This window comes from Hyperolius riggenbachi, chromosome 1 (genome assembly GCF_040937935.1).
Source record: "Hyperolius riggenbachi isolate aHypRig1 chromosome 1, aHypRig1.pri, whole genome shotgun sequence".
In the NCBI taxonomy this organism is placed as follows: Eukaryota; Metazoa; Chordata; class Amphibia; order Anura; family Hyperoliidae; genus Hyperolius; species Hyperolius riggenbachi.
In genome coordinates, this window is record NC_090646.1 from 436,764,016 (window position 1) to 436,790,253 (window position 26,238).

General features: G+C 40.2%; 1 protein-coding gene across 4 annotated transcripts in view; it reads right to left on the bottom strand.

Annotated features, from left to right (window-relative positions):
- CNTNAP4 (contactin associated protein family member 4) overlaps positions 1 to 26,238 on the bottom strand; it is a 484,789-nt gene that overhangs the window by 16,159 nt on the left and 442,392 nt on the right. For all 4 annotated transcript variants that reach the window (XM_068237691.1, XM_068237701.1, XM_068237708.1 and 1 more), the window contains 4 exons: positions 18,163 to 18,402; positions 15,565 to 15,786; positions 10,101 to 10,234; positions 1,060 to 1,144 (listed from right to left, as the gene is read on the bottom strand). In XM_068237691.1, the coding sequence (XP_068093792.1) occupies positions 1,060 to 1,144; positions 10,101 to 10,234; positions 15,565 to 15,786; positions 18,163 to 18,402 (681 nt within the window). The remainder of the gene's footprint in view (positions 1 to 1,059; positions 1,145 to 10,100; positions 10,235 to 15,564; positions 15,787 to 18,162; positions 18,403 to 26,238) is intronic.

Consider the following 26,238-nt stretch of genomic DNA (forward strand, 5'->3'; position numbering starts at 1 on the left):
GGCTACACTGGGCCTGCTGACTGTGATGTAGAGGGTCAAAGTTGACCCTCCATGTGCATTATGGGGCGAACCGAACTTCCGCAAAGGTTCGTCTGCGGGACGCGAACGCGAACCACGGAAGTTCGCATGGAACCGTTCGCAGGCGAACCGCTCGGCCTAACTCTAATTAGAAGGTGTGTCCACATTATTGTAACTATGTAGGGTAACTGGAGTAGCCGTCAGCCAGCTGCTTGACCCTGTTAAATAAATGTTAAAAAAATACTTACTTATAACACTATCATTTTTTATTTATTCAGGAACAGTTCATGAATCAATTTTTCAATTACATGCTCTACCAGGCAATAGACACTCAAAGCTTTTTTTTTATTTTTTTTTTTTTATTTTTTCAACAAGAAACATCCAGACTTAAAAGTTTAGTGAGAAGAAAATAAGGAAGTTTTATTTGGAACGATTTGCAAATGTGCCAAAATGGGGTGTATTATAGAAAGTAAATTTGAAAAAAGGTGAACATTGCATATTTATCTTGATTTAATAAAATACATTATTTTTTTCTATTATTTGAAAATGTACATACCATTATTTATTTGTGTTTTTTTTTAGTAAAATGCAATGACAATTATTTTTTTTTTATTATTTACTATCTGAAACATATTATACTATTTATATTTCATCTAATTTTCTAAATAGCAGCAATTGCTACATTTTACATTAGCTATACTCAGTAACATTAGCTTTATTTGACTTTGAAATCACATTTTTCATTTTTCCCCCCGATCAGAGCAGTATCACGTAGTGCACTTATAAATCAGCCCTCTTTACAGAAAAATATCATGTTCCAGGATGTCTGATTGTAAAATAGAGAGATAAGTGTGAAATTAGTTTTAAGAGAGGCCACTTGCTCATCTGGAGGAAGTACTTATTTGAAATGATGCTTTGCCTTGACAAAAGTGCATTCCTCTCTTGATTGTCAGTTTTTAATTAAATTCCCAGACCAGACATACATTTCTATCACTGAGATAAACTATGCCACATTCACGATCCTTACAAAAAAATGATTACCTGATATTTTTCCAAGCCCAAGAGAATGGATTGCACTGACATCTGTAGCAGAAGGCAGAATAAATTTCTCACTGTATTGGTTAACCTAAAAGAGAAAGTATGATGAAATTAAGTTATAAAAGGAAATGCAAGCTTGATGAATCACAGTGACATAACAGCATAATTATAAATGCTTGTTATGAAACAGGAGAGTTTTAAGGTATATCATTTTATTTATTTTTTTGTAATTTTTACTTTTGACTCATAAAAAGTTATGATGTTCCAGCATGGAACAACTGAAAAGGCATGCATTCTGGTGAAAAGTGTGCTTTATAAAATAGCGGGCACCAGGGCTGCCCGCTATTTTATTGGGTGCTCTTTTTACCAGGATGCCTGGAGTTAGGGATAGGCATTAGCGGAAGGGGGAGGTTTTAGTGTTAGGCATTGGTGGGTGTCTTTAGTGTTAGGAGTGGGGGTGTCCTTAGTGCTAAGCACTGGGGTTGGGGAGTGAAGGTTAGACACCACTGGGGAGTCGTAGGGTTAGGCACCCACCAGGGGTTTTTGGATTAGGTACCACCATGGAGGTCTTAAGGTAACCACTAACAAACCAATCTTTTTCATCCAATGTTACCAAATGTATGTAGTAGAAGAGTAAACTGAGTGAATCTATTGAATGATACTATAGGCAGCCCCTTTTATTACATAGAAATGGTGAGATTGGATGAAAAAGATTGTACTGTTAGTGGCCACTTTTAGGGTTAGGCACCACCAGGGGTTTTTTTTTAGGTTTATGCAATATTTTACTAAATGAGTTAAGTAATAGAATATTGATATTCCTCTATCAGCTACTTCCTGACTACTTCATTAAATGTACACATTAAGCAGGGCCTTACCCAAAAAGGGTACTGCCCCAAATCTCCTTGCCAAATGCCAGCGCTACCTGCATAATTACTTTGTAGCACTTAGGTGTAGCAAAAGGGGATGCAGAGGTTATGAGCACTGGGGCCCTGGACCAGAGGGGGCCACTAGGGGCCCTCTTACATCCATTTTATTAGCTTTTTAAAGGTGCTAGGCTGATAATGAACTCCTCTATATGTGCATTGAGTAGTGGTAACCCTTAAATAACTGTTTCCTTACTTTGATTACACTTCTCTGGAACTGAAACTGTCCTTGGTAGGTTTTGTGGCCTCATACCAATAGAGTGCCTAGGGTCTCATGGAAAACTGGCACTGGGGCCCCAACTCCTCAGCTACACTACTGTTCACACAGACTACCAAGGTTCCAAAATACAGCTTCCCTCTATGTGGGACAGGATGCAAGCAATTAGGCAATGTCTGACACATACACTTGCCCCACTATACTGCCGCTGTGGGCAGTAATGTAGTGTACTGATTGGAATACTGGGAAGTGTACGGGTTAAGGGCTCTGCCTCTGACATAGGGGACCTGGGTTCAAACTTTGTTCAGTAAACCAGCACCTAGTCAGTAAGGAGTCCTTGGGCTGGACTCCCTAACACTGCTACTGCCCACTGAGCGCCTTAGTAGCTACAGCTCAAGCACTCTGAGTCCGCCAGGAGAAAAGCACAATATAAATGTTATTTGTCTTGTCTTGTCATAGCTTTAAGCCAAATCAATACCTTCAAAAATGTTTACTGTAGGCAAGCTAAAATTATATATAATTAACTTGTGCTCTGCGGACCCAAATGCTGCATTTACCCCACCTCCAAGAATCCCAGCTGAAAAGCTGCCAACCATTGGGTTAATGTCACAGAAGCTGGATGCATGATTTTACTAAGTTAAAGTAGGCAAATTTCACTAAGTTGTAAGTAGGCAATTACCATCTTGACTGGGGCGCTGATGGGAAAACACAGCCATTTGCAGGGCACAGAGTCTCGGTGACTAAGGGGTCGTAACTTGTGCACTCCCACATGGGATGTTGGTGGCAACCACCACTATAGGGCGGGATACTTTTTGCTGCCTAGTAGCCACCAATGCTTGAACTTCAGGATCACCTTGCTAGTGATGAAGAGAATATGGTGTTGTGATGAGATGCAATGGTGATAGTAAGCTGTTGTCTTGGAAGTGAAGCAAGAGCACACTAGCATCAGTGACTAGCCAAAGGTCAGGAAGAGTGGAATTAGAGCAAGGTCAGGACAAGCCAGAAATGAGGGTAGATGTAGTTTAAAGGGAACCTGTACTGAGTAAAATTATTTAAAATAAACACATGAGGTAACTTCAAATGAACATTACATAGTTACCTTGCCATCAGTTCCTCTCAGAAGCTCACCATTTTCTTCTGACAATGATCCCTTCCAGTTCTGACATTTTGTCAGAACTGAAATATATCAGTTGCTGTCAGTTACAGCTGAATGGAGAACTGATGTGTCCATGTTTCCCTATGGCTCAAGTGGGCGATGTTACAGTTTAACTGTGTGCTGACCAGAAAGCTGTTATGGTGTAATGGCCATTTTCAAAATGGAGGACGGAGAATTCCATTGATCACAGTGGACAAACAGGACGCAGTAGAGGAAAAAGAGATTGAGATGTAGACTACACAGGAGGTAAGTATGACTTGTGTATGTTTATTTTGACTTTTAATTTTCAGTCAGGTTTTCTTTAACCACTTGCCGACCGCCCACAGCCCATGGGCGGCGGCAAAGTGGATGCCTTAAGGACCGCAATACGCCTTAGGGCGTTGCGTCCTTTTCCTATGCCGGGGGAGCGATCGCGTCATTGATGACGCGCGCTTCCCCCGGCAACTGGCTTCGCCCACCCGCCGTAACATCCCGCCGGCCATACGGAAGCGCCGGCGGGATGTTAACCCCGCGATCGCCGCTACAAAGTGTATAATACACTTTGTAATGTATACAAAGTGTATTATACAGGCTGCCTCCTGCCCTGGTGGTCCCAGTGTCCGAGGGACCACCAGGGCAGGCTGCAGCCACCCTAGTCTGCACCCAAACACACTGATCTGCCCCCCCCCCGCCCACTGATCGCCCACAGCACCCCTCAGACCCCCCCCTGCCCACCCCCCAGACCCCTGTTTGCACCCAATCACCCCCCTAATAACCCATCAATCACTCCCTGTCACTATCTGTCAACGCTATTTTTTTTTATCCCCCCCCTGCCCCCTGCCCCCTCCTTTTCACCCCCCCCACCCCTCAGATTCTCCCCAGGACCCCCCCAGACCCCCCCCTGTGTACTGTATGCATCCATACCCCCTGATAACCTGTCAATCACCTGTCAATCACCCATCAATCTCCCATCAATCACCCCCTGTCACTGCCACCCAACAATCGGCCCCTAACCTGCCCCTTGCGGGCAATCTGATCACCCACCCACACCAATAGATCGCCCGCAGATCCGATATCAGATCACCTCCCAAATCCATTGTTTACATCTATTCTCTCCTCTAAACACCCACTAATTACCCATCAATCACCCATCAATCACCCCCTATCACCACCTGTCACTTTTACCTATCAGATCAGACCCTAATCTGCCCCTTGCGGGCACCCAATCACCCGCCAACACGCTCAGATTGCCCTCTGACCCCCCCTTATCAATTCGCCAGTGCATTAATTACATCTGTTCTTCCCTGTAATAACCCACTGATCACCTGTCAATCACCTATCACCCATCAATCACCCCCTGTCACTGCCACCCATCAATCAGCCCCTAACCTGCCCCTTGCGGGCAATCTGATCACTCACCCACACCAATAGATCGCCCGCAGATCCGACATCAGATCACCTCCCAAATCCATTGTTTACATCTATTCTCTCCTCTAAACACCCACTTATTACCCATCAATCACCCCCTATCACCACCTGTCACTTTTACCTATCAGATCAGACCCTAATCTGCCCCTTGCGGGCACCCAATCACCCGCCAACACGCTCAGATTGCCCTCTGACCCCCCCTTATCAATTCACCAGTGCATTAATTACATCTGTTCTCCCCTGTAATAACCCACTGATCACCTGTCAATCACCTGCCAATCACCTATCACCCATCAATCACCCCCTGTCACTGCCACCCATCAATCAGCCCCTGTCATTGCCACCCATCAATCACCCCCTGTCACTGCCACCCATCAATCAGTCCCTAACCTGCCCCTTGCGGGCAATCTGATCACCCACACACACCATCCGATCGCCTGCAGACCCGCAGTCAGATCACCTCCCTAATGCATTGCATCTGTTCTCTCCTCTAAACACCCACTAATTACCCATCAATCACCCCCTGTCACTGCTACCCATCAGATTAGACCCCCATCTGCCCCTAGGGCACCCAATCACCCGCCCACACCCTCAGACCCCAGCCCTGATCACCTCGCCATTGCATTACTTGCATCTATTCCCCCCACTAATCACACCTTGAGACACCCATCAATCACCTCCTGTCACTACCTGTCACCCCCTAGCACACCTACCCATCAGATCAGGCCCTAATTTGCCCCGTGTGGGCTCCTGATCACTCGGCCAAACCCTCAGATCCCCCTCAGACCCCCTTCCGATCACCTCCCCAGTGCATTGAGTGCATCTATTTTCCCCTCTAATCACCCCCTGAGACACCCATCATTCACCTCCTGTCACCCCCCTAGCACTCCTATCCATCAGATCAGGCCCAATACAACCTGTCATCTAAAAGGCCCCCCTGCTTATGACCGGTTCCACAAAATTCGCCCCCTCATAGACCACCTGTCATCAAAATTTGCAGATGCTTATACCCCTGAACAGTCATTTTGAGACATTTGGTTTCCAGACTACTCACGGTTTTGGGCCTGTAAAATGCCAGGGCGGTATAGGAACCCCACAAGTGACCCCATTTTAGAAAAAAGACACCCCAAGGTATTCTGTTAGGTGTATGACGAGTTCATAGAATATTTTATTTTTTGTCAAAAGTTAGCGGAAATTGATTTTTATTGTTTTTTTTTTCACAAAGTGTCATTTTTCACTAACTTGTGACTAAAAGTAAAATTTTCTATGACCTCGCCATACACCTAATGGAATACCTTGGGGTGTCTTCTTTCTAAAATGGGGTCAGTTGTGGGGTTCCTATACTGCCCTGGCATTTTAGGGGCCCTAAACCGTGAGGAGTAGTCTAGAAAACAAATGCCTCAAAATGACCTGTGAATAGGACGTTGGGCCCCTTAGCGCACCTAGGCTGCAAAAAAAGTGTCACACGTGGTATCGCCGTACTCAGGAGAAGTAGTATAATGTGTTTTGGGGTGTATTTTTACACATACCCATGCTGGGTGGGAGAAAGCTCTCTGTAAATGGACAATTGTGTGTAAAAAAAATCAAACAATTGTCATGTACAGAGATATTTCTACCACCCAGCATGGGTATGTGTAAAAATACACCCCAAAACACATTATACTACTTCTCCTGAGTACGGCGGTACCACATGTGTGGCACTTTTTTACACCCTAAGTGCGCTAAGGGGCCCAAAGTCCAATGAGTACCTTTAGGATTTCACAGGTCATTTTGCGACATTTGGTTTCAAGACTACTCCTCACGGTTCAGGGCCCCTAAAATGCCAGGGCAGTATAGGAACCCCACAAATGACCCCATTCTGGAAAGGAGACAACAAAAGGTATTCCATTAGGTGTATGGCGAGGTCATAGAAGATTTTATTTTTTGTCACAAGTTAGCGGAATATGACACTTTGTGAAGAAAAACAATTCAAATCAATTTCCGCTAACTTGTGGCAAAAAATAAAATCTTCTATGAACTCACCATACTCCTAACGGAATACCTTTGGGTGTCTTCTTTGTAAAATGGGGTCATTAGTGGGGTTCCTATACTGCCCTGGCATTTTAGGGGCCCTAAACCGTGAGGAGTAGTCTTGAAACAAAAATGACCTGTGAAATCCTAAAGGTACTCATTGGACTTTGGACCCTTTAGCGCAGTTAGGGTGCAAAAAAGTGCCACACATGTGGTATTGCCGTACTCGGGAGAAGTAGTATAATGTGTTTTGGGGTGTATTTTTACACATACCCATGCTGGGTGGGAGAAATACTTCTGTAAATGACAATCTTTTGATTTTTTTACACACAATTGTCCATTTACAGAGTTATTTCTCCCACCCAGCATGGGTATGTGTAAAAATACACCCCAAAACACATTGTACTACTTCTCCAGAGTACGGCGATACCACATGTGTGGCACTTTTTTGCACCCTAACTGCGCTAAAGGGCCCAAAGTCCAATGAGTACCTTTAGGATTTCACAGGTCATTTTGCGGAATTTGATTTCCAGACTACTCCTCATGGTTTAGGGCCCCTAAAATGCCAGGGCAGTATAGGAACCCCACAAATGACCCCATTTTAGAAAGAAGACACCCAAAGGTATTCCGTTAGGAGTATGGTGAGTTCATAGAAGTTTTTATTTTTTTGTCACAAGTTAGCGGAAATTGATTTTAATTGTTTTTTTCACAAAGTGTCATGTTCCGCTAACTTGTGACAAAAAATAAAATCTTCTATGAACTCACCATACTCCTAACGGAATACCTTGGGGTGTCTTCTTTCTAAAATGGGGTCATTTGTGGGGTTCCTATACTGCCCTGGCATTTTAGGGGCCCTAAACCATGAGGAGTAGTCTTGAAACCAAATGTCGCAAAATGACCTGTGAAATCCTAAAGGTACTCATTGGACTTTGGGCCCTTTAGCGCAGTTAGGGTGCAAAAAAGTGCCACACATGTGGTATCGCCGTACTCAGGAGAAGTAGTATAATGTGTTTTGTGGTGTATTTTTACACATACCCATGCTGGGTGGGAGAAATAACTCTGTAAATGGACAATTGTGTGTAAAAAAAATGAAAACATTGTCATTCACAGAGATATTTCTCCCACCCAGCATGGGTATGTGTAAAAATACACCCCAAAACACATTATAGTACTTCTACTGAGTATGGCAATACCACATGTGTGGCACTTTTTTGCAGCCTAACTGCGCTAAGGGGTCCAAAGTCCAATGAGCACCTTTAGGCTTTACAGGGGTGCTTACAATTTAGCACCCCCCAAAATGCCAGGACAGTGAACACACCCCACAAATGACCCCATTTTGGAAAGTAGACACTTCAAGGTATTCAGAGAGGGGCATGGTGAGTCCGTGGCAGATTTCATTTTTTTTTTTGTCGCAAGTTAGCAGAAATGGAAACCTTTTTTTTTTTTTTTTTGTCACAAAGTGTCATTTTCCGCTTACTTGTGACAAAAAATAATATCTTCTATGAACTCACTATGCCTCTCAGTGAATACTTTGAGATGTCTTCTTTCCAAAATGGGGTCATTTGGGGGGTATTTATACTATCCTGGAATTCTAGCCCCTCATGAAACATGACAGGGGGTCAGAAAAGTCTTAGATGCTTGAAAATGGGAAAATTCACTTTTTGCACCATAGTTTGTAAACGCTATAACTTTTACCCAAACCAATAAATATACACTGAATGGGTTTTTTTTTAATCAAAAACATGTTTGTCCACATTTTTCGAGCTGCATGTATACAGAAATTTTACTTTATTTGAAAAATGTCAGCACAGAAAGTTAAAAAAATCATTTTTTTGCCAAAATTCATGTCTTTTTTGCTGAATATAATAAAAAGTAAAAATCGCAGGAGCAATCAAATAGCACCAAAAGAAAGCTTTATTAGTGACAAGAAAAGGAGCCAAAATTCATTTAGGTGGTAGGTTGTATGAGCGAGCAATAAACCGTGAAAGCTGCAGTGGTCTGAATGGAAAAAAAGTGCCTGGTCCTTAAGGGGTAGAAAGACTGTGGTCCTCAAGTGGTTAAGCAAGTTTGATATCAAGGCAAGGATTAAGATGGGTGGAGTTCAAGCACAGTAGTAACAGATTGTCTGAGCCAAACCAATAATTGACAGTTATATAGCACTGCCATTGCTAGAAGCAGCCTCACCAGCTGCAGAGGATATAGCAGTATCTTGCAGTTTGGAGTTAACCTATGTGGGTCCTGGATAAAATTAGGGATCAGTCTCATTAATCCTATGTGCACATGTGCACCCATGGTGAGACATTTTGACTGTGCATATGATGCATCCATGGCTAAGCACATGAACAAAAAAAGAATGTCTATGACCCCATGCACATCTGATTTGCATGCTTGGCATGCTGCTGGACACATACAAATTGGCACAGTTCAAATAAGCCGTTATTCTTTCATTCTTAGAAAAGTCCCTGCATCTACATGCTCAACAAATGCAGTTTCCCTTACCACCACTACAAAGTTCCTTTAGTAAAACTCTCAATAAGCCAAAATTTAGAGGTTAAAAAATACCTTAAAATGCTGCTTTACATCAGGTCAGGGGGTGCAAAACTATACATACTCTATATACTTAAACAAATTCCTCCAAATTTCTTCTGTCAACTTTGGGTTTTTGCACAAGCTGGTTATTAAGGTGCTGGCAATTGTGCATTCGATTGTGCATTAGAGTCTCTAGTGCCCCCAGTGTCATATGACATTGGAAATCACATGATAATGGAAGGCATAGAGATGCTATTGCTAACATGACGAAAGAGGAGATCAGAGGACACAGTGCCCAGCAGTGGAACAGGTAGTATTACATCTGCTGAGATTAGCTCTGCAATTGTTATTACAGAAAGGGGGGATTGAAAGACAGCCGGGTGCCCTAGAGGGGGAGTGGATCAGAAGGGGGCAAGTATTTACAGGAGGGGGGTGGGGACTGAATACAGTATGCTCCTGCAGCACTTCTTCAAAGGAGAGAGAGCATCATACTAATTGTTACTGATGACCAGGAGGGGTAAATGTCTGCATGTGGGGACCAGGAGGTGTTAGTCCCTGCAATACTTTATGTAGTGCAGTCACTAACCCCTCCTGGTCCCTAAGTGTAGCCACGATCCCCTCCCAGTCCTCAATTACAGCAAATAACACTCCTGGTCCCAATATAGCCATGGACCAACTTGTATTGTGTGGTTGTCTTATCTCTTATTGACACTTTTTTTTTTTGCTGCATGTTTATGCACATTTCTATGAAATTCAGTACAGTATATTAATTCAAAAGGGTGAAAAAAAAAGAAATGTATACCTCTACAAACAGAATCCCTTGCTTGTTCAAAATCTTTACTTTCTGGAGATGGCCATCGGCTAAATTTTTAAAGTTGATGCTGAAAACATCAGGATCTTGGTAATAGTCCAATCTGTATCTAATCTGTAAACTTCCTAAAGAAATAGAACACATTTTCATTTTTAGCAATTACTGTATTTCGGAGTTTTTAGCATAATGATTTTCAACTGTATCCATCTACTATTTTAACACCCATTGGAAGCTGCCATTTGCCTCCTCTGTGAAATAGAAATTTTAAGAGGATAAAGCCCAACCTGAAATTTACATTGCATATACATGATATCATCCAATTATACAGAAGTAGTCTTCTCCGATTCTGCATGGAAGCCTAGGCAGGAACACATAATCACTATCCAAACATGTTTCATTTTACTTGTACAATTTCAGTAGTTAATTGAAGCTGTATGTTATCGAATAGCTCTTGTACCAGAATATATTAAAGTGAATCTGTGACATGTAAAGCAGGACCACGGATTACCTTTTAAATTTGTCTAGCTTATGCTTAGAGATTTGTGAATTCGGTGACCATTAAGCTTATTTAAAGCATAACTGTACTTCCAACTGATAGACCGCATGCAGGCTGCAGATCAATAATGCAAATATACGGTGTTATGGATTACAGACCTGTGAAAAGATAACACAAAGCAGCAGAAGCGCGCTGTTTACTTGGATATGTACCTGCCAGGCTCCATGCCCCTGCTGTCTTGTATCATGTCCTCTGTCTATCAAAAACAATAAATTGCCCTCTCTATTTCCTGCTTATATGGCAGCCATGCTGGCAAAGATAGTTTATGTAATTTACTTATTTAGGAACTACATTAATGCATGTCTCAAAATATGTCCTGTGGAAAAACTCTTTGTTGTTTTACTATTGATACATAGACACCAGAGTGCATAAAGCAGGGATACTTTTTTATTTTCACTTCATAAGATGTGTCTGACCACAAGACTCGCCTAGGTTTAGAGGAGGATACCCATAAAAAATACTTAATACCACCATACTATAAAAACAAAAAGTATTCAATACCAATAATAATAAATAAAATAAGTGCATCTTCCAGGTGCAGGAATGTCTTCTGGAGCGTCACCACAAGGGCTTGCACCAGGTCACATCAGACACACCATACATGTTCCCACGTCATACATACATACTACATAACCACAAGACATGCAAATATTCCATGCATATACAAACATCACACACAAATACCGTATACACATGCACAACAGGGTTGAACTCTCGGATTGGAACAGTTCCGAGTTCAAAAGATTCGCATCACACTTTGGCCGTTTCATGTAAAGTCACAAAATTCAGAAATTACACTGTTTAGAGTGCAGCATTCCATGGGAAAATGAAAACAATGGCCTGGGATAAAAAGTGGAAGTTAAGCTGGTACATGAAAATTGGATTTAAAAACAAGAATTTTCAGCCCAAAGTGATGACATAAAAATCCCTGGTCCCCAGAAGCCACACTAGAGTGGCAGGACAAAGATTTTTTTTGTCACGAATGGTGGATGCAGGGCATCAGGGCATTCCATCCCCTGGTCCCCTAGACCCCCCATTCCATATGTGAAAAATCCCTTCTTCTGTAATTCTAGCCTGGCCTTCGGGGACTAGGCATACCCTGCAGTCATTTTGTTTACCTCGCTGTATGCTGAAAGTTCTCGTTTCGATAGCCAATTTTTGCATTTCCAGCTAATGTAATGGTGGCCATACATGGTACATTTTTTTCATCCAATTTTACCAATTCTATGTAGTATAAGGTAACTGCCTACATTATCCTTTCAGTATATACACTTAATTCACCCTTATACTTATACATAGAAATGGTAAGATTGTATGAAAAAATTGTACCATGTATGGCCACCAAAATACAGATTACAGAGGCTTTCTAAGGCCATTCAGTGCCAGGAGTTCATCGGGATCAAATGGTGCATGGGACCTCCTTAGAGGATACCAGAGTGGGATCACTTCTGACAATATTGGCGTAGTCAAATGTAAATATTTCTGTATACTTTAGGACAATAAAGGCCTTTTTGTCATTGATGCGTTGGTTGCCCCTCTCCTCCTGAGCCCCCATACCATGGCTCATGCGTATTGGTATAGCTAAGGGTGCAGACCCCTACAGGGCTGGGGCTCCACATTCTAGCTATCCCAGCCTGCATGTGTGACAAGGGGTTAAAGAAGCTCGGGAAGGAGGACCCCATGTTGTCCATTCTCATGAAATGTATACAATGCGTACACAGAACTAAGAACTCAGAATGCAGTATTGTGTGCCTCAGCAAAATATCATTTTATAATTTAATAAACAATTTTTCCTATGAAACTTTAAAATTGATTTTCTCAAAAATGACATAGTCTTTTCATAATTTTGTTTCCCCATGTTCTGAACATGAATGTGAAAATAAACTCTCTTTTACCAAATGCATTGACGTCAATGGACATGAGAAAAAACATTTTCACATAGATTAATCATTAGCAAAATCACAAGTTAAAGAAGTACCGTAAGGGGGTCAGGGGAAAATAAGTTGAACTTACCCGGAGCTTTTAATGGTCCCTCGCAGACATCCTGTGCCCACGTAGCCACTCACCGATGCTCCGGCCCCGCCTCCAGTTCACTACTGGAATTTCAGACTTTAAAGTCTGAAAACCACTGCGTCTGCGTTGCCATGTCCTCGATCCCGCTGGTGTCACCAGGAGCGTACTGCGCAGGCCCAGTATGGTCTGTGTCCGCGCAGTAGGCTCCTGTGAAGTTATGCATTTTTATTACAATTATGTGAAAAAATAATGTGGGGTTTATTATTGGCATCTTTAAAATATATCTTTCAGTCAAATATCACTTTTTTGCCATTTCCTAGATATGTACTGTATATAAAAAGTTTCTCTTCATATTAACTGGAATGCAATTTAGAATTTCCGATTTGCTGAACTGCCACACCCCCATTAGGCATGTCCTAAGGTGACCTTAAAGGGAACCTAAACTGAGAGGGATATGGATGTTTCCTTTTAAAGAATACCAGTTGCTTGTCAGTCCTGCTAATCTCTTTGATTGCAGTAGTGGCTGAATCACAGACCTGAAACAAGCATGCAGCTAATCCAGTCTGACTTCAGTCAGAGCACCTGATCTGCATGCTTGTTGAGGGCTGTGGCTAAGAGTATTAGAGACACAGGATCAGCAGTCAGGCAACTGGTATTATTTTAAAAGGCAAAATCCATATCCTTCTTAGCTTAGGTTCCCTTTAAAGCAGTAGCTATAGATAAGCAAATCACAGCATCCCAAACACCATTAAAAGTAAACATATGCATTTTTTTACACAGCCTTGTCATTGACTCCAACTAGTAGCATGAAAAATACATTCTGGTTCCTGCTCTTTTCATTATTTAAAATGACCCTGTGGTAAAGAGGATGCCATAGGTATTTCCTTTTAACTAATGCAATTGCCAAGCTGTCTTGCTAATCCCATTCCTCTCATACTTTCCGCCACTGCACACAATATGCAGTTCTGTTTCAAGAAAAGGGTCTGCAGGGCAGTCAGAACACTCTTATCAGTTAAAAGGAAGTAAATATAGCAGTCTACATATTCATCTCAGCAAAATTCTGTTGCAGATGAGAAAACCACAAACTGTTCAGTTCAGCACACAGTGCAGAATAGTGGAATAACAACATTACTACTTGTTTATATTGCTTTTATATGCATATAATAAAGGGAATTTTCCTTTACTTGCTTTTACAGAAACTTGTTTCCACATTTGCTGCTATTTTAACAAGGAACACCTGTTGTTATGCACATACAGCAAGATCCCCAGTATCCAGGCAGAGGCAGGGATAGCCTGATGCCAGATAAATGTGCTTTATGGTGGCTTGAACATGCATTAAAAGAAATCCCCCACCCCAAGGTGCAGCAGGAAATACTCACCGATTGTCCAGGCACCATCTTCTATGCTGCAGTTCCCAGCGGCATTCTGCTGTCCTCAGTGTGTGGCTCCCAAAGTGTCGCCTGATCTGCATTGGGTCACATGACACAAGGGGAGCAGTACATGGATGCTGGAAAGCCATTGGGAGCTGCAAGATGGATTGAAGACGATGTTCAGATGCGTTGAAGCCGATACTTGGTGAGTAGTTCCTGCTCTGAAAAACCTCCCCAAAAGCTCAGCTCTGTTATCCCTTAAAGGGGTTCTTTCACGAATGAGGAAAAAAATAAAAAGTGGTTTATGCATAAACTATTAAACATCCTTGCAAAATAGTGTAAAAAGTTTTTTTAAAAAATGAATAGTTTCATCAATATAACATGTATTGTAAATAGTGACAGATGACGGCTGGGAGGCTAATCCATTTGTTAGGCGTGGTTTTTGTTTTCTTTTCTTTTCACAACCATAACTGCTGCCTACATAGTTTTCAGTGGTATAACCCACTTCTAGCAGGAATCGCCGTTACAGCCCTAACAGCTGAGCTCCGCTGAGCTGCTGAATATGTGTTTACATTGTTGCCAGGCAACCAGACCCCTGGTGCAGAGACTCGTTTGTGAAGAGTCATAAGCTGCAGGAAGAATCAGTCCCATCTACACCATATGATTCTTTGTCAGATTCGATTCAATTTAATTAGATTCATTGATATGATTTGATTCAATCTGACAGGTCCGATTCATGATTCGATTCAATTTGATTCAAATTGAATCGAATCTTGAATCGGATATGTCAAATTGAATAAAATCAATTCAATGAATCTAATCAAATTGAATCGAATCTGACAAAGAATCATATGGTGTAGATGGGACTTATTCTCCCTGCAGTTTATGACTCTATTCACAAAACGAGTCTCTGCACAGGGTCTGGTTGCCTAGCAACAATGTAAACACATATTCAGCAGCTCAGCAGAGCTCAGCAGTTAGATTTATAACAGCGATTCCTGCTAGAAGTGGGTTATACCACTGAAAACTATGTAGGCAGCAGTTATGGTTGTAAAAGAAAGTAAAAAAAACACCCCTAACAAATGGATTAGCCTCCCAGTCCTTCATAAGTCACTATTTACAATACATGTTAAATTGATGAAACCATTCATTTAAAAAAAAAAAACTTTTTACACTCTTTTAGAAGGATATTTAATAGTTTATGCATAAACCACTTTTTATTTTCTTCCTCATTCGCGGAAGAACCCCTTTAAAGCATGCCGGTTAGGTAAGACTTCTGGTTTCCTGAGTTCTGGATAATGGGGACTTTGTTGTAATTATTTTCTCTGCTTAGCTATTCATTCGTACAATTAGGTCACCTAGAGAGAGTGCTTAAAACCTGTACAGCTGATACATTTTGAAGGACAAAAGAAAAATGAAAAAGTATAATTCATATATATTATTACTAGTTAAATAGATATTAGATTGATATTATATTTAAATACACTTTTAAGTGGCATCTTACAACATTACATACCATTTCTTGAAATGATAACTGAAATATACTCCTTTCTAATAGTGCTCACAAATAATAGTAAGCTTGGTGCTTGTGTTGTTCTAAAATGAAATGAAATACTCTGTTTAGCGGATGCGTCTGTGTTAGGAGCAAATAAATGTAGACTTGAATTTTTTGCTGCAGTATGATTTTCTTGGAAATTAAGCGTGATGGATGACTCTGCTTGGAAATAAGCAGAAATTTCTGCAAAACACAAAGAAAAAACATCATTATATATTGTTTTTCATGAAAAATACACTGACAGTTTAATATTGACACACATTTTTGTATATAGTTCTGTGTATGTATAGACATGAAAAATAACATTTATTTATCATTCTCCTGGCAGACTCAAAGTACTGCAGCTGTAGCCAGTAGGGTAGCAGTTTTAGGGAGTCTAGCCCAAGAACTCCTTACTGAATAGGTGCTAACTGAACAAGAAGAGCTGACATTCAAACTCAGCTCTCCTGTGTCACTATCCTGACTATGATAACCTTGTGCCTTTTATCCATCACCACACTTTCTTACAATAGCTTAAAAACATTAAAGTGAGTTTGATCACTTCATTTTCCAATCTTAATTTTCCAAGCCATGGAAGGACAATGCCAATGTTGCACTCCACTGTCCATCATTCTGGGCTTGCTGAGCTGGAGAACTTTACAGCAGAATAAGCAAGTTGTGTGTGCCTGACTCACAGTCTTATGACAATGCTAATGCTCCAGTGGGCTACTCTTTCAGTAGTGCTGAACCTTCGCCTTTAGGTGTAACCATGATATATTGTATTAGCATGCTAATGAGTGGAAATAATGTATTTGTTTGTCATATATGTTTTCCTGATATGTTTTGCAGATTAGTAAGAATTTTCATAAATCAGAGTGACCTGTACAATTACTCAGACATGGTGTTGCTCAATACTTAAAGCTTTAAACTTGATGGTTCCAAGCAGAGCCGGGACAAGGTCCTCCATCACCCAAGGCTGAGACACCAAAGTGCTCCCCTCCATCCCTCCCACCCCAGGCATCACACACTGATCGCTATTAGACTAGGAGGTGCCCCAGGGCCCCCAACACCTTGATCTCTAGTTATCTGGCTTGCAATCACTGTCATTAATCCCCTTGTTGTTATTTCTCTCTGCTTTGAACACAATAGGGGAATGATAGCTAAGTGAGTTGTGTGCCCCCTCCTACACTGCGCCCTGAGGCTGGAGCCTCTCTCGCCTCTGCCTCGGCCCGGCCCTGATTCCAAGTGGTGTATAATACATACCAGGGGCTCTCAATTTACTCTAAAGTTGAGTTCCAAAAGTAACTTAAAGTGACTGTGTAACAAAAATTACAACGTTTTTTCTACCATCCTACAAGTTACTAAACCTATGCTAATGTGTTCTGGCTCACTGCAGCACTTTGTACTATCACGGTCTCTGTAATAAATCAATGTATCTTTCCCCTGTCAGACTTGTCGGCCTGTGTCTGGAAGGCTGCCAACTCTTCCGTGCTGGTCTGTTCCTCTATGCACACTCCAGTGTGTGTTTTATTTACATAAGCCAGCAGTTTTTCTGCTATCTTATCAGTGATAGAAGAGAGCTGGATAAAAATCCTCCTCTGTTAGGCTGTGAAAGTAGCTGGCTGACACATACTGAGGAATTACAAACACAGGCACAGGCAGAGCTGTCTGCAGGAAGCCTGTAATGTTCAGTGCATGAGAGAAGAAGGGGACAAAAGGTAAACACACACATGATCTTTTGAGATTCAAAAGGAAGGCTGTATACAGCCTGATTGTGTATGGATGTATTTTCTATGTGTGGACATATTGTACATCAATCTACTTCCTGTTTTGGTGGCCATTTTGTTTGTTTATAAACAAACTTTTTAAAACTGTTTTTGACTACTTTTAATGCGGCGGGGAGTGGCGAAATTGTGACAGAGGGTAATAGGAGATGTCCCCTAACACACTGGTATGTTTACTTTTGTGCGATTTTAACAATACAGATTCTCTTTAAGTAAATCGATGTCAATATTTTACTCCCTCAGTATCCTATAGTAATGAATTGAAGAGGGGCAGTTATCAGTACATGAAGCTCTCTATGTAGGCCAAAGTCATGTTCTAGAAACATATACTGGAAATCTATAGTTGCATAACTTGTTTTATAAACTTCTATAACTATGTTCAACAGGCTAGTGAATGACTTTGTGTCAGTGATGTACCTATTTGGCTGGGTGGTGGGGTGCTATATGTGACTAAATAGCACAATTAAACATTTTAAAAAACGTATTTTTTTATAAGCCTCACTCTTAAACACTGTTTATTCACTGGACATTGCATTGCAGCACTGAATATATATGCGCTGCCCAGTAATGTATAGCATTCACTTTTCCCCTATTTATTTTGATGAAGCTGATCACTACTACTGATGTGCAAGGGGCTTTGGGAAACCATGGTTTTCTGCACTTCCTGGCTAACTCACAGCCTCAGCAGGATATGATCACTGCAGCCTCAGTGGTGGTTTAACCTCAAGGATCACACATTGCAGTTCCTCTAATCAGACCATCCATGTCATTTTGGAATATATTAGATAACACCCACCTTTTTTACAAAATGCTCCAGTATATGCAGACAAGCTACAACTACAAGCAAATCCAGTTTGCTTTTCAACACACTGTCCTCCATTGTGGCACAAGCTTTCATAGCTGCTGCAATGCCCAGGGCAGCCTGGTTTAATTCCCGGAGTCACTTTAGCTCTTTCTTCCAAATCAACTGCAATGCCATTTAATTTTAAAGAGCGGATACATCCTACAAATCCTTTCTGCCTTGAAGGAGTTCCCCCTGTAATAGAAAAAAGAGGATATGCTGTCACAGTCAAACTATTTTCAACAGTTTTGTTTTCTGATAAAGAAAGAGAATGAGCTTTAATTTCAAAGTGTGTTGTCTAAATTATAGCAGTGAACTGCTGGGACTTTAAAGAGGAACTGTAGTCAAAATAACATCACACATCAAATTACTTATCTTTTTTACAATATTTATTTATAAATTACTTAGTCAGCATCTGCCCATTGTAAAATCATTTCACTGAGTGATTTACTCTGAAATGTTTAACAGGTGGCAGTATCTTTATTACTGGCAGTTGATGTCTGCAGAATGTTCATATACTGAGAGTTCTAAAGCTAGTAGAAAAGCTCTTTGGTCTCTCAGAATGCCCGGGGGGGGGGGGGAATTACACATTATAAACAGCCTAGGCTGTGTATAATGTGTAATACTAGGGCTACATACCAATATACAGAGGTATATAGCTATAGGAAGTGTTCCTGATGCTGAAACCAGGATGTTTAATGTAAAAGTGGGTATCCTGCATAATTTACTGCATTCCACTATATGCTATTAACATTTTCCTTTAAATGTTTTTCTGATATCAGTTATATATTTGCTAGGTGCTTAGAGATGTCTGTTAAGCACTATGAGTATGCATAGCAGCACCTTCCCCAAAAAATGTCATTACAGGCATAAACATATGGTAGTAGATGTTCTCAATAGATCAGATTTTAGATTCAACAAATTCGACAAAAACATCAAATAAAATATATATATATAAAAAAACTAGGGCATCCGTGATTGATTTGTGATCGAAGAGAGGGGGAAGAAGTATGAAGGGACGTTGGGGAGGCAAGTGGGTGATCATTGACTGCACAGATTTATATTGCACCTACTGTACATCGCTAAAGGCATACTGAGGGGTGCAAGATGTTATAATGATTGACATTCAATCACCAATGAGTTTTGGAACAAGGAAATAATCATTTTCCATTCATGCATCTAGTATAATTTTTGTTGTTGTTGTAATCCACTACAAACAATGGCCTCAATTCACTAAGCATTTTAGACTGGTCTACTGATGGTTTTTAGTCTACTGATGGTTTGGTGTAAATCAGTTGCATCAAAAGGGAATTTATTAATAACTACCGAATGTTTTCGACCTGAGTTTAGACCTGGTCTAAAACATTCAGTAATTAGGTCGGTAAAGCAGGGGAAATGATCAAAAAATGCAATTCACACAACAACACATGCAAAACGAGTAGCTATGACTGACATCATTCTCCTCCGATGAGCTCTCCTCTGGATACTATTAAACTCCTGCATAATTCATTCTCAAGGTTCCATTCTCACATCTAAAATACCTCAAAGAATTACTTTACCGACATAAATCAGCTGTCAGAAAATTGGGCGTTGTTACTACTTGTTTGCCTTTTGGGAATTGCATCTTTTGATAATTTCCGCTGTTTTACCGACCTAATTACCAAACGTTTTAGACTAGGTCTAAAAACAGGTCTAAAACATTACACCAAACTACCAGTAGACTAAAAACCATCAGTACACGAGTCTAAACTGCTTAGTGAATTGAGACCAATGTAGTCCTTTAATTACTAGTAGACAATATGTAACATTCAGCATACTGTCTCTAAGATAAATGGAATATCATTACAAATAATTTATTCTTCTGATTCTACTTCTAAGTAAATTCATTGATAGAAGCATGGGGTTTTTGCTTACACAGAGTTAAGCAGCTTTTCTTTAAATAAATACTAATAAGTTAGGTATTTGGGAAAATAGGCTAAACATAACAGTCAATCTATTTCTCTTTACTAAAGAACAGCATGGCTAGCTGGATGGGTTAAGCACTGTCCAGCCCCACTGCAAGATGCTTAGGAGTCATGTGAATCAGGGATCAAGGCAACCTGCCAAGTATGTTATAATTTGTGCCTTAAGTGTCCCATGGCATAGCTATATCTGAACAAACAGCGGTGCTTACAGAAATGACTGCAATTTAAAGGTGTTTAAGAAAAATACAGAAGGCCAAGGGGCCATTTTAACATACAGTAAAAGCAATTTTCACACTACTTTTTGCTCACTTCAAATGCCCAATTAAGTTCTGGGGAAGCTAAACAAAAAATAGGCATTTTCCATGAAATAAAAAGCGGCTATTTGCAATGAAAACAGCTTTTGATGAAAATGATTCTTTTAGTAAATAATACCCTAAAATTGTAATGTTATCATTATCTTGCAAAATGTGTGACATATTTTCATCTTCAAAGCCACTCAGTAAACAATTGCTTTCGTTACTTAATATTTATTAAAGCAGAACTGTATGTGATTATTGAAAACAGCGTTCAAATTCTGCTGCGTTCTTTTTCATTCAGTTAATTAAATGTCACAGATTTGGCACTCCTAAAGCACAATTTATTTGATTTTCTTTCTGAAGGATTTCCAGTTTGAAACTAGCACTCAGCTCCTAACAAACTGAATTAATTTGAAGAATGTCAATTAATTCTATATTCCAAGACTTAACTGCATGGTAACAGCTGTTGCATATGAAATAAGGGCATATTCAGCAGTATTCTGACCATGGCATTGTATTACATGGATGACAAATTAATGCTATACATGAGTGAATAAAACCATCACGTTTAAGATTCAGCTCTGATCATCTGGCCAATTTGCTTGAAGTGGAGATGCATTTTTGTTTTATAATATAAAGCGTTTTCTCTTATGTAAAAATGAAAAATGATGTCCGTCAAATGTTTGATGTCAAACTCCTCAAAACGTTAAATGAGATTTCAAGTTAGAATGAAACTGAATTTTATGAAAGACCTATTTTGGGGAAAGCCAGTTAATCTTCAGTATGTTTTTGGGATGTGGGAGGAAGCTGGAGTGTCCAGAGCAAACCCACAAAAACACAGGGAGAACAAACAAACTCGATACACATTGGGACAAAAAACACTAAATATCAATAAGATTTCTGTGCACAGCAAAAGCAATTTAACCAGTACCTAGGTCCACTACATAGCATAGCATTAAACACAACCTGCGTTACCTGGGTGTACTCAGGGTAATATGCATTGCGCTACTTGCAAAATGCACTGTACTATAACAACTCAAGCATTGCCCAGGTAACATGGGTGGCACCATTTTTGTATCATGTTTGTAGTTAGCGTAAGGCCTAAAGTATCTTGGTTGAAAGTTGAAGCTTGGATACTAACACAGCAAGGCCAAAGTGCTAACCGATTAACCACTTTGCACCAGTTGCACTACTCTTATCCTGCAGATCCCACCTCCTCTATAAACTGCTTATATCTCTTTTCTTCTATCTTGGGATAAAGGTTTCCCATATTACTTTCATCAACTCTAAAGCTGCCTTTTTCTGCAAATTAATCGAACTAAATTGATTTCTTTCAAATCTTCAACATTTCCTATTTGATTTTTACAGTAGAGACATCAACACTTTATCATAGTCAAGATATAGCCATGGAAGTAGTTTATATTTTGGCAATAATAAACTTCTACCCTGTTTAAAATTCCCTCTCTATACACCATATGTTAGGGTTATGCAGCTATTAATTGGTTGTGAGATTATAGTTAGTTAATATTCCTAAGTTCTTCACATCCATGTTGCACATTTGTGTTATATTTAACTGATCTGTTATGCCCAACAATAGTGTGTTTATCAGGTAGGACAATACTAACATTATGAATTAGAAACATTACCTTCAATTATCAATGTTATGTTCAATCTATCATGTAACTATTAACTCCATTATAATATAAAAGGCTGATATAGAATATATCAGTCCTGCACAAAACATTTAACATTTTGTTGCTACGAAATATGACCTTTTAATTTCAGTATGCAGTTTTCCAACATTGCTAAAATGTTTTTAGCCTAGTACTTGTAGTACTGGGCCTACCTAAGCAGCCCAAAATCGCATGATCATGTATCTTGTACCCTGTTTACCTTGTACAGCTTTGTCCTATGTTGTATAGCCTTTTGTATCATTGTATATATTTTTTGTCCAGTGCTGCGTAATATGTTGGCACTTTATAAATACAATAAATAAAATCGTGCCCCGTATGAGAGCTTTTGTCTCCAAATGTAAAATTAGCAGTAGTACCTTAGTACTTTTATACACTGTTGTGTATACGTTGTTTTCAGGGTTTCCCTATTATAATTTATTTGTGGTTTGTAAGTTTCTAAAGTTACTTATCAGGCTTAAATACCCCTGGACCAATCTGAAGCATCTCCATGTACCACATGATGAGCACCTAGAATGTCGAAGACCTTTCCTAACACATCCAAGTGACAACTCTTGTGTTCAAAAGAGTAAATTGTCTTTGGTATTTATGCCTAAATCAAGAACCGCATTATTCTATGACACACATAGCATAGTACCTGGACAGGCGCACCCTTTGTCAGCTATTTTCTGTGGCAAAGACATTTAGAGCTGCAGACTGCACATTTTCTCAGAGAACTTTGTAACTGTGTGCTGCCTTATTGCCCCCCTGATCAGCAACACGATGCTGTGCAAAGCAACAGCAGCAGTCATGCCCACAGAGACTTTGTGAATGGCTTCACACAGGGCTGTCTCAAAAACAGTATATAATTGTGTTGTGTAAAATACATATTTTAGATATAAAATACACACTCAGGTTTGATTTTTGTAGACTTTCTGTGCAAGCTTTCCTTATTCTTATGTGAAGAATGTATACATGAGATTTACTACATAAAGTTCACTACATAAAGTCGTTTCAGTAATATTCTAAGAGGTCTTATTCCATTAACTGAGGTTTTTTTTTTGCAAGTCTGCTCTTAGTTGACCAGCAGTAATTGTGCTCGGTCCTGATCAGTAATTGGAGGGCTAAATATATCAGCATGTGAAGGTTTAATTAACCAAATCTAGAATCCTTTAATCACTAAGTCCCCTGAGTGAAATGTGAAATAATGTTTTCTCATGCACTATAGAAAACAGGAGCGTATACTCATAAATACAAATGTATTGATATTTGTGTTTATTCATTTACTTTAACACTTAGCTCTTTTAATTTGTACTATGGTAATGAATAGGTTAAAGTGACAACAACATTTTTTTTTCCATATTGGTTAGACTTGGCATAGAAGTCTATATTTTACCAGTAGTTTTGGTGCTCGAATTCGGGATCCTGCATTTGGAAACCCAATATAGTGGACAAGGTTATGGGGAGGTCACTCACACTGTGCTTCACATGACTCTAATACTTCCTCCTTCCAGTTTGTAAAGAGGCAGCATCGGAGTCATGTGGACTACAACCCCATAATTGGTACACTAGCTTGGGTGCTGAAGTGCAGTGTTCATAATATTTCAGGTTTCCAAAAGCAGGATCCGCAATTCAAACCCCAATGCCATTTACCAGAGATGACTGCACCCTTTTAGAAATGTATGCTTACTTTTCAGATATATCATGCTATCAGATAGTTCTAAGTTAAAGCTTGTGTTTATAGATACGTCACCATACCATAGATATGTCAACTGGTTATATCTGGTACACATATTCCAATTGTACAGTCCTCAGCAGCTCTTTCGGGTTACACTGACATTAAGTTATATGCATTTTTATACAAGTTTTTTTTTTATTAATTCCATGCAAGTCTCATCATAAAGTCAGTAGAATTGCTTTGTTAACATATCTAAACCAAGGATGGACTTTCTTTATAAAGGTGCCAATTAATGGTGTAATATTTAGCGAATGAAAATATTTGTGATATGATCCTTAAAACTGAAAAATATCATATTTCATCAATCCACACCCCTAAAGAACTTGTGATCATATTTCCACCAGTTATGTCCATATCTTTGGAGAAATCTGCATAGCAAAACGATCATTTCTTTAAAAAAAACTATTGATAATGTGATTATTCATGGTTGATTGGGCCCAACAGCTTCTTAGGTTGCATACAATACGATCTGAATAACGACATCCTTGCAATATAATCTGAATATACTGTATATATATATATATATATATATATATATATATATATATATATATATATACAGCATATTGTTTCCACCCCATTCCTTTAGATTATAAGCTTGCAAGGGCAGGGCTCTCACCCTTTTGTGTCATGCAATGTTATTAATTTCATTGCTTGCACTCTGTTAGACATTTATACATTTTAGTTATCATGTTAAATTTGCAATTGTAACCAGCAGTTCTGTATTTTGTATCAGTGTTCATATTTTATGTATATCATTGACTGTATCATTATGTATCCTTTGTTTGTTTTCTTACTTTCTTACTTTGTACAGTGCCACGGAATATGTTGGCGCTTTAAAAATAAATTTATATATGCATATATATATATATATATATATAGATAGATAGATAGATAGATAGATAGATAGATAGAATCAGTGGATCAGACAGAGCATCCACAAAGGTCTGCAACACTCTTTATTGCTGCATTGTATGTTGGTGTTTTATAAATACAGTAAATGAATAATAAATAAATTGGAGCCAAACAATTAATGGTATAAGCAACAGTTTCAGACATTCCCACCATTCACTGTTTGGCTTTAAAAAAAAAAAGCATTCATGTGCTGCAAACCTTTGTGGATATATATATATATATATATATATATATATATATATATATATATAATTTATATAGTGCTGATATCTTCCATAGTGCCATAGTGCTTTACAGAGTACAAAGTCATGTCAATAACTCCCCTCAGATGAGCTCACAATCTAATCCCTATCAGTCATACCAGAGTGCCGGAGGAACCCCACACAGACACTAGGACAACATACAAACTCCTTGCAGATAGTGCCCTGGCTGGGGTTTGAAGTGGTGACCCAGCACTGCAAGTTAAGGGTAATAATGCATGTTGGCTGGATAGTGTAATGGGTAAGGGCTCTGCCTCTGACATAGGAAACCTGGGTTCGAATCTCGGCTCTGCCTGTTTAGTAAGCTGGCACCTATTTCAGTAGGTGAGCTTAGGCAAGTCTCCCTAACACTGCTACTACCTATAGAGCGTGCCCTAGTGGCTGCAGCTCTGGCGCTTTGAGTCTGCCAGGAGAAAAGTGAAATATAAATGTTCTGTGTTTGTTAACCACTTGATGACCCAGCCTTTACCCCCCCTTAAGGACCAGCACTGTTTTAGCTGATCTGTGCTGGGTGGGCTGTGCAGCCCCCAGCACAGATCAAACATTAGGCAGAGCGACCAGATCGCCCCCCTTTTTTTGCCCACTAGGGGGATGATGTGCTGGGGGGGTCTGATCGCTCCTGCCTGCCTGGATGTTGCGGGGGGGCACCTCAAAGCCCCCCTCCGTGGCGAAATTCCCCCCCTCCCTCTCCTCCCTCCCTTCCCCGGAGATCCGAGGCTGCACAGGAACAGATCTGTCCTGTGCAGCCTCTAACAGGCTCCTGCCTGTCATGTGACAGCGATCCCCGGCCGCTGATTGGCCGCGGATCGCTGATCTGGTACAATGCTGCTACTGTTAGCAGCGTTGTACAAATGTAAACAAAGCGGATTATTTCCGCTTGTGTTTACACTTAGCCTGCGAGCCGCGATTGGCGGCCCGCAGGCTATTCACAGAGCCCCCCGCCGTAAATTGACAGGAAGCAGCCGCTCGTGCGAGCGGCTGCTTCCTGATTAATTAGCCTGCAGCCGGCGTCGCAGAACTGCGTCGCTGGTCCTGCAGCTGCCACTTTGCCGACGCACGTTATGAGTGCGCGGTCGGCAAGTGGTTAATGACTATGCCAATGTGCTTTCCAATATTTTATTATTATTATTTAGTATTTATATAGCGCCAACATATTATGCAGCGCTGTACAGTATATACATGTCTTGT